This window comes from Physella acuta, unplaced genomic scaffold, assembly GCF_028476545.2.
Source record: "Physella acuta isolate Inbredline_101_S28 unplaced genomic scaffold, ASM2847654v3 ptg000596l, whole genome shotgun sequence".
Taxonomy (NCBI): Eukaryota; Metazoa; Mollusca; class Gastropoda; family Physidae; genus Physella; species Physella acuta.
Window position 1 is genome coordinate 18,824 of NW_026732115.1, and position 10,358 is coordinate 29,181.

Below are 10,358 nucleotides of genomic sequence, written 5' to 3' on the forward strand. Positions count from 1 at the left end.
TCAAACAATATTAGTGGTCTAACAATGTCAGAGGTTAAACAAAGTCAAAGGTCTAACAATGTCAGACGTCAAACAATGTCAGATGTCAAACGAAGTCAGAAGTCAAACAATCTTGCTCCATACAACATGCGGAGATCAAGTACAGGGTTCTACGCCCAGTTAGGTAGTCTCATACTACTAGCGGGTCTTTAGAAACTAAACAACTGTCGGCCGTCTGTACCAACATCAGATACCTGTAGTGTCTGCCGACTTCTCCTGGGCGTCACCCCTGTCTTGCAGGGGCAGGGAGTGTCTGACCATGGCACCGTACAGGCCGTACTCCGCCATGATGGAACTCCGGCCCCAGGTCTTCTCTGTCTTTCTCCACTTGGCACGGCGGTTCTGGAACCATACCTGTAGACAAACAAGCTCAACACCTTCAGGACCTTTTAACCATCGGTCAGCTGATCGATCTTTCTAGTTTAATTAAACAATTAAGAAAGTTCACAGTTGTAGTATTTTTGGAGGGTTGAGGGTGGGAGTGGTAAATGGCGTCACGTCCTTTTAACGGATGGAACCCTCAATCCACATAGGCATCATAACAAAAGACATCCTTTCGACCCCGCAAACAAACAAAACTGACGTCACAGTCCCACTGACGAACATCTCTTTAAATAGCATCAGCTCTATCAATAGTATTACACTTTAGCATTTATCATCCCACATTCACCCATATATCACATAACTGAACTATACAAACATTCAATATCTTAAGAAAATTCCAAGACTACCTTTCTTTGCCTAAGCAGGAGAATGTCATTTAGTAACGACTCTAATGTTATACCGTATGTGAATCTTTGTTTCTTTAATGAGGATTAAAGCAGTTTCCAGGTAAGTTTATAAATAGATTAATTATCGTAGTATTGTCACGCATTTGATTGATTTTGAACATTTTCAATTTAAAAAAAGAAACTGCGCATGAAACAGCTATAAAAATGACAATTAGTTGTGGGAAAATTGCGTGGCGCAAATCGGTTCGAGGATTTCTGATCGCGTGATGTTGGAGAGTAGCGCTTAATCTCGGCACTTCCGGTACCAATTTGTTCCTCATTTGCATTCAGAATGGCCAATCAGAATATTTGACGACACGCGCTGTTACATGCGACAGCACGAACTGGCGAACTTGACTGTAGGGGGCAGATGAGGGCATTGGGACAGTGGGGCATAGGGCAGTACGGGGTGTAGGGGCAGATGAGGGCATTTGAACGGTGGAACATAGGGCAGTACGGCGTGTAGGGGCAGAAGAGGGCATTGGGACAGTGGGGCATAGGGCAGTACGGGGTGTAGGGGCAGATGAGGGCATTGGGACAGTGAGGCATAGGGCAGTACGGGGTGTAGGGGCAGATGAGACTGTTGTGACTATTGGGCAGAACGGCGTGTAGGGAGCAGAGGATCTATAGTCACTATCGGACAGATGGATATATCGGGACCACGGAGCCATTACGATATGTAACATATGAGAGATGGGACATGGGACATGGGACATGGGACATGGGACATGGAACATGGAACATGGAACATGGAACATGGAACATGGGACAGTTCGAAATGTTAGGCAGCAGGGAATATGGGGCAACATGGAAACAAAGCATTGCACTGTACGGAGTGTAAGACAGCACGGAGAAAAGAACAGCACGGAAAAAAAGAAAGCACGGAGAGTGGGTCAGGACGAAGAGTGGGTCAGTACGGAGAGACAGCTCGGAGTATAGGACAGCACGGAGTATAGGACAGCACGGAGTATAGGACAGCACGGAGTATAGGACAGCACCGAGTATAGGACAGCACGGAGTATAGGACAGCACGGAGTATAGGACAGTACGGAGTATAGGACAGCACGGAGTATAGGACAGCACGGAGTATAGGACACCACGGAGTATAGGACAGCACGGAGTATAGGACAGCACGGAGCATAGGACAGCACGGAGTATAGGACAGCATGGAGCATAGGACAACACGGAGTATAGGACAGTACGGAGTATAGGACAGCACGGAGTATAGGACAGTACGGAGTATAGGACAGCACGGAGTATAGGACAGCACGGAGTATAGGACAGCATGGAGCATAGGACAACACGGAGTATAGGACAGTACGGAGTATAGGACAGCACGGAGTATAGGACAGCACGGAGTATAGGACACCACGGAGTATAGGACAGCACGGAGTATAGGACACCACGGAGTATAGGACAGCACGGAGTATAGGACAGCATGGAGCATAGGACAACACGGAGTATAGGACAGCACGTGTGTGGTTAAGAATGGAGAGTGAAATTACGGAGTGAAATAGCACAAGTACCATTCGAAAAACCAGCAGTTTTGTTAATACCTCACCTACCATAACTACATTGGAATTGGAGGTTAGATAACAATATAGAAGAAAGTTGAAGGGAGCTTACTCTTAAAAATAAATAACGATTGAATTTCGTTTATCTTTCCTAATCTCGGATTTCTCTGAACATATAATCTTCTATAACTCTAACCGTGTTACTCGCCACACCGTCTTACACAACACACGCCTCACCGTGCCAAGTCAAGCCTGACAGACTTGTCAGTTTGACCACTTTGGCAGGCACTTCCGTGGTTTTGTTATCTCCCCTCCAGCACCGCTGTGTCCGGCTAGAATAGCCTCTACGCCACCCCACCATCTCTACGCCACCCCACCCCCTCTACGCCACCCCACCCCATCAACGCCACCCCACCACCTCTACGCCACCCCACAACCTCAATCTCACCCCACCACCTCTACGCCACCCCACCACCTCTACGCCACCCCACCACCTCTAAGCCACCCCACCACCTCTAAGCCACCCCACCACCTCTAAGCCACCCCACCACCTCTAACCCACCCCACCCCCTCTACGCTACCCCACCACATCTACGCCACCCCACCACCTCTATCCCACCCCACCACCTCTATCCCACCCCACCACCTCTACGCTACCCCACCACATCTACGCCACCCCACCACCTCTATCCCACCCCACCACCACTGCGTCACCCCACCACCTCTATCCCACCCCACCACCTCTACGCCACCCCACCACCTCTATCCCACCCCACCACCTCTACGCCACCCCACCACCTATCCCACCCCACCACCTCTATCCCACCCCAACACCTCTATCCCACCCCAACACCTCTATCCAACCCCACCACCTCTACGCCACCCCACCACCTCTATCCCACGCCACCACCTCTACGCCACCCCACCACCTCTATCCCACCCCACCACCACTGCGTCACCCCACCACCTCTATCCCACCCCACCACCTCTACGCCACCCCACCACCTCTACGCCACCCCACCACCTCTACGCCACCCCACCACATCTATCCCACCCCACCACCTCTATCCCACCCCACCACCACTGCGTCACCCCACCACCTCTATCCCACCCCACCACCTCTACGCCACCCCACCACCTCTAAGCCACCCCACCACCTCTATCCCACCCCACCACCTCTACGCCACCCCACCACCTCTAAGCCACCCCACCACCTCTATCCCACCCCACCACCTCTAACCCACCCCACCACCTCTAACCCACCCCACCACCTCTACGCCACCCCACCACCTCTACACCACCCAACATCGGCCACGTGGGACCGGACACGACCACCCCGGGAGAGGCGACCAGCGTCCACTGCAGATGGTCCGCCGACAACTCGACCCCGGGTGTGACGTGCAGGGGGTCAAGTGCCGGCAAGTGGACGCCTTAATTACTGCTCAATGAATGTTTTTAATTGGGACCATTTTGTTGAAGTACTTGACTTGAGCTAAACCACCGGAAACAGGTTGCACCCCCCCCCCCACTCCACCTCCACACCCACCGCCCTCCAATAAAAACTCCGTTTAATTCAAGACTGATATTAAATCAAATTTAATTCAAGACTGGTATCAAATCAATACTTAATTAGCTGCATCTATTGCATCGTCATCAATTATTCTCAAGTCGCTATTTAAAAAAGTATGAAATAAAAATACTTGCAACTAGTTACACGATGAAAATATCAAACATATAAAAACGATTAACTCTGTTATTTAATACGCGATCATCTTTTTTTTTTCTTTCGTGTCCGTCTAGTTTTCTCAACAAAACGCTGTAATCCAACTTTTGAAACTGAGAGGCAATCAAGCCGTAATTGTTGGCAATAGAAACCCCTGCAGGCTCTAGTTACCGGCTGGGGATGTACAACAGGGGTTGGCTCTTTCAGATTTTCTTCCAGTGTTAGACAATTAATTTTTTGACTGGGAAAAAATCGTGTTGGCCGTTTCTCTTTAGGGTATTTGTTTTTAAAAGGTTGTATTTTTTTAAATGTATTTTTTTAAAAATGTCTATTTAATAAAGATGGATTCTAAAAAAAGGCGTATTCAATAAAGGTGGATGTTTAAAAAAAGGTGTATTTAATAAAGGTGGATTTTTTTTTTAAAATGGGTATTTAATAAAGGTGTATTGCTGTTGCCTCTGTTAAAACGAACTTTCGTTGGAATGGTTGTTTCATCGCCAGCTATACCAGCAGAATTGCACAATAGCAGCTGTATTTATGCGTTGAAAAGATTAAGTAAAATGCATTTTACTTAATCTTTACATACTTGAAAAAAAAACCATACATATGTTTTTCGATGTACAAAGAATAAAAAGAGAATCCCTTTTGACTTCAGGATATCTAGTGTCGTATGATTAGCTGGATTAGTCACATGGTGTCATGATATGTTAGATAGAATGACAGTATGTGACATTTTGTGATACTCCAGGACGTCGTCTGGCATTTAGTGATACTGCATGTCAATGTAGAGAGCTACATTTTTATTGTGTTTTTTTACAAGCTTTTATTTTACTTGCTTCCTCTGTCTTCCATCTATCTGTCGTCGTTAATCGAAATGCTTGAGCAAAATTGTATGCACTTCTAAGTGACAGATTCAGTTCAAAGTTGGCACGTGAGTCAAGACATGAAGACAATGCTATCTGACATTAAATTTGACTTAATTGGATGCCTAATTAATTTTTTATGAATTAATTAAAATTGTGTCCAAATTAGTAGGTTGACTGATCCAGCAATTCCGCACTATTTTACGCAATAATTTTTAGTCAAGCAACTCTATTGTAAATTTTAAACATTTAAGTACTAAATAAATAATTCATAACAACGTTTTAATAACAAGCTTGTATGTAATAATGCACTAAAAAGTAGAAAATAAACGATTCCTAAATATTAGTAAATGTATCCAATAGATAATAAAGTGACCCATGCTTTTCTTTATACTTATTTAAATAGTAGTGCATTATTAAATATTTAAAGAAAATCATTTATTTTCTACTTTTTAGTACATTATTACATAAAAGCTTATTATTAAAACGTTTTTAATGGGTTTTTTTTTTTAGTAATTAGACATCGTTTTTAGAATATATTTAAGTCTCTGTCTTAAGACACTTGAAATCAGCGGCGACACGAGATCATTAGTGTTAATTAATTAGACATCATGCGTCAACACCCTTAGACAGCAGGCTGCAACATTCTCTAAAGGTTTGAATTGGCCTCTATATAAACCTCCAAATGGAGTTATCTATTGTACCGGGCGACAGATTGTACATTTCTCAATAGCCAGGGCGTTATTATCAACTGACAAACGAGGTTTTTGTGTTCCGTTTTCTGGTAAAAGCTGGCGACACAAAAAATCGTTTGTTGCAATTACAGGGGGGGGGGGGCGCTACCCCCACGTTTGACGCGTAGAATACGTCTGCTGACACTTGTCACTGACTGCAGCGGAAGCTCGTGACTCCGGTGACTCTTCTGACTCCTGTGACTCGTGCATAGAGAGGCGAGATGTGCCAACAGTGGACACGGCAGATGAAAGGTGCCGTGCCTCGGCTAAGTGGAGGTGCCGTGCCTCGGCTAAGTGGAGGTGCCGTGCCTCGGCTAAGTGGAGGTGCAATTCTCTGCCCGTCACTTGATGCCACGCGTGGGACCAGGGGACGGCTGAATGACCCGTGCTGACCGCTATTGTGGTGGGTGGGTGGCTGCCGTGGGGCGTGAGGGTAGGGCGTGAGGGTGGGTGGGGCTACGTGACGTTACGACACGATGGTCAGTGGGGTGGGCAGTACGACACTACCTTTATACCCCTGGGTGGCGTTGACAGAAATGCTTCACTTTTGACCAACCAACCGGTTTCGTGGGAAAATAAAAAGACGAATTTTAAAATAAGAGATTAAAAGAATTGGCTTCTTTTATAAGGTTTGCCTTGAGCTTTCTGTTTAACAGGTAACAACTAGACGATAATATCGAGGTTAGCAACTAACAACTAGACTATGGCGTAGAGGTCAACAACGAACCAACAACTAGACAGAGAAAACAGGTTTAGATAGGCCGGGGCGGGGGGGGGGATAAAGAACTAGGATTTTTCAAATCATATTTCATTTATATTGTATTAAATATTATTTTCAACTAAATCAAAAGTGCAGAGCGCTTGCAACATTGTTACAAATCACGTGACCACGTCATGTGACTCGAACTAGATATTAGTAGATCTCGAGGTGCTAGCATTGGTTAACTGGGTACTCACCTGTATTCTGTCCTCAGGTAGGTCAGTCTTTGCTGACAACAGTTCTCTGGCGTAAACATCCGGGTAGTGGGCCTCGTTAAAAGCTCGCTCCAACTCCTCGAGTTGCTGGCTCGTGAAGATGGTTCTATTCGGAGAGAGAAAAGTTCCGGCTAGTCAAAATAGTTCTATAGGGAGATAGAAAGCTTCTGGCTAGTTGAGATGGTTCTATAGGGAGAGAGAAAACTGCTGGCTAGTTGAGATGGTTCTATAGAGAGAGAGTAAACTTCCGGCTAGTTAAAATGGTACTATTGGGAGAGATAAAACTTCTGGCTAGTCAAGATGGTTATCCGGAGAGGGGACAAAAGTGCAGAGAAATAATCTCGGTATGGACATTACTCACGAGGTGATCTGGATCCAGTGTAGTAGCAGTACTGGCAGTACTAGGTAATACAAATACAATATGTGACACCCCCCCCACACACACACACACACACCCCCACCCACCCCCCACACACACATACACACACTCTCCCACTCCTCAATTGGCATTTAAAATACAATTGGATATTTACGACTTACGACGACAGATCTTAAAGCCTGAGCAGATATTTTAGCCGGCTAAAACAAAAGATAGTTTTTTTTTCTAATCTGTTTCAACAGGACTAAAAATACTCAACGTCTACATTTGAATAATTTCATACACAGACCTTGTTGATATTCAACTATACGACCTTATGCGAACTAAAATAAACGTATTTCACCCTATTAATATTTTGTATAAACTATTAGAGCAACTACTAATCCTCGATATTTAATTAGAAGCTGTGTCTATAATCCAACCAATTCCACTAAAAATTCTGCATATAATCCCCACTGACGCTAACGTTCAGTCATGAAATAAATACATCGCCTACATCAATAGCTTTACATAACAATATCTTCTGTTATATATCCGACATATTTTACTTTGATATTTTCATCAGCCAATTGTTCTGGCCAATGTGTCGCCTTAAGATTGCGCGGAGACGAAGACAGTGGAATGGCGGCTAATGCAGGCAGTTATCGGCCAACTAATTGAATAACTGAAACTTATTACAGGTAATCGGCCTTTGTAAAACTTATTATCGGCCTTTTTTGGCCTGGCTTATCTGGCCAGGTGTTGAAGCGACGTCACAAAAAATCTTTTCATCCTGTCTAGTGGGACACATCCATTATTGGACGTCTTACAACTCTAGCGGGCTGGAATGGGGGATTTTTTAATGCACGTTTTTGGGTGGAAAGTTACGGTGTAGCTCAAGTTTGTTGGCGAGTTTGTTACTAAATGGGTTTACTGTTTTTTTTTATTGTTTCAATTTTTTAGTGAAATATTATTGAAACGTCTAGATATTTGTTTGACTAAAAATCTGTTGGTTTTGTTACATAAAACTGTCGACTTTATTACTGATTTGGTATGGCCGCAGAGTAGCCCCTCCCCACCCCCCAAACCCCACACATTCACACCCCCCACACCCTCATTCCCCCCCCCCCCCCCCCCGCCTCCTCACTACATACCTGTGTCGCCGTTTCTTCTTGGCATCGCACCTGCTAGAGAGCGTCTGATTCGTGGACTCGAACTCGGACCTCTCGTCCAGTTGTACGTCACCGCTGCCGTCCTGCCTGCCCGCTGGGAGAGGATCTACAAGTTCAATACACGTCACAATGGGGGTGGGGGGGGGGGATGGGAGGGGGGGGGGCATGCCACAGCTTATAGTATTTTCATTTGTGGGGAAGGGAAAACCATACAACCTTAGGCCCGACAACTAGGATGTAAGAACATAAAACATTGAGACACCGACTACCTGCCATGGCATGCTCATTTCATTAAAATATCATTACTGGATTAGACGTGGACTTAAAAAGACATAAACATACAATGGGTGTGGAATTTATCAGCTAATTTACACGTATAATTTTATATATCAAGTATCAGCAAGTAAAAGGTGTCGGTCATAATCTGCTTTCACTTCACTGTTTATAAACTTCGCAGATGAGAGTCGAGATGTTTAAAATAGGCCCCACTTCTGGACAGTGTTTCTTCCAGACTTTTTTCTCCGGGGGTACACTTTAAATTTTCGGGGGTGGCGGACTCAAATTTCGGTGGGAGGTGGCGGGCACTGTTAAAAGTATATATTTTCTATATAAATTCCATTTGGTTCAGAGGGGGGGGGGGGGAGGGCGGTAGACTTTCTTCGGGGGGGGGGGGGGGGGGCAAAGGCCCGAAGAGATGCCTGGAAGACACTCTGCTTCTGAATGTGTTCTTCTGTCAGATTTTTTTTCAACCAACTTAAAGGCCTTAAAGAAATATTACAGCATTACACATGCGTACAGAGTGTATTATAGAGTGCATCCGTTCGATTGTGGCATGAAGGAACTTACCTTTTGGTGACTCCGATTTAGAACTCCTGAAATTTTTGAGTGCCATTGGCAAGTCCATTTGTGGCACTCTACAACAGGTTCTAGGAATAAAGGGCTGCATCTTTAGTTCGGTGTTTGGCCGGCTGTTGAACAAACCCCTGCCCACGGGCGGAACTAGGGTCAGGGAGTTCTGCAGCACTGTTCTAGAAAACTTTTCCATTAGATTTTCCGTGTAGCCGGACCGGTCACCTAATGCCGGATGGCTGATGCCAGACCGGTCACTTAACGCCGGAATGCTCATGTCTGTGAAAGGCTGGTCCGCCAATACGGAGCCAAGAGATTTCTCGTCGGGGCCACAGAGCCGCATCTTGCCGTCGGGGAAGTCACTGGGGTAGTAGTATCGCTTCTCCAGCTCGGAGAGGCCGTCGTAGGAGCAGGAGCCGTAACTCTGGAGCTGCCTCTCTATCTGCAGCTCCCGGCTCTCCTTCCTGAAGGTCTCGAACATCTGCTGGATGTTGAGCTGCGGGCAGTTGCTCAGGTCGGGCGGCGCGTACAGCATCCTCAGTCTGTTGGACATCAGGTCTGTCATGGCAGACGATAACGGCGTGTCTGTCGTCGTCTGCTGGGCCGGGATCCGTTCTCGAAAAACCGTCGCCATGGAGGCAGTACGATCCCACGGGTACAGAATTTAACTTAATTAGATTTAATTAGTGTTATCAAATCTTCGCATTAACAGCAAAAAATACTGTTTAACTACCTAAATTTTGTCACATTATACTAATCAAATCTTTTTTTAAAAAAAAGATTGTGTCAATGATTAGCCAAGCTCAACTTGAACCTCACTATCCTGGTCAAGACACGGAACTGAATGGCGTGGATATTGTCTCGACAAGTTAAACATTTCAAAAAATGGCAGCCCTCCCTCGCCCCACCCCACGGGGTATCGTGTTTCAACTCCCAGCTCACTGGTTGTCCATCGATCTCTTGAAGATTTTTTTTCTAATCTGGTATCACCTTTACCTGATCAGCCGCGCCGGTTAATGGAGACTCCGGGTATTAGCCACCCCATCACAAGACGGTCGCACCAAACTTCAGCAGCCTATGTCCGTCTAAAGGGGGGCTACGTTTAACAGAGAATTACATCGGCTAATACACCGATGCCGGAAAATGGTGGGATAACGATCATTATTTCTGGAATCATATTGTAAAACAGGACGTCGGCAAATTGGCCCGCCAGGAAATGAAAGTAACAAATTGTTAGCTCATGAAATACCGCCCCACCCGTCGAACAAAAACCAGCCCGGACCAAAAGATGCCCAGGGCACAATGGGCCAAAAGATGCCCAGGGCACAATGGGCCCGCCATCCCATCGACCAGTTTATGCT

At 45.7% G+C, this 10,358-nt stretch overlaps 1 protein-coding gene across 1 annotated transcript; it reads right to left on the reverse strand.

Annotated features, from left to right (window-relative positions):
• Positions 1 to 225: 225 nt before the first annotated feature.
• Positions 226 to 9,631, reverse strand: LOC131947499 (homeobox protein goosecoid-like). Its single transcript, XM_059308717.1, has 4 exons — positions 8,995 to 9,631; positions 8,131 to 8,242; positions 6,601 to 6,724; positions 226 to 393 (listed from the first exon to the last, which is right to left on the reverse strand). Exons 1-4 carry the CDS (start codon positions 9,629 to 9,631, stop codon positions 226 to 228), a joined length of 1,041 nt encoding a protein of 346 aa, XP_059164700.1.
• Between the last annotated feature and the right edge of the window lie 727 nt (positions 9,632 to 10,358).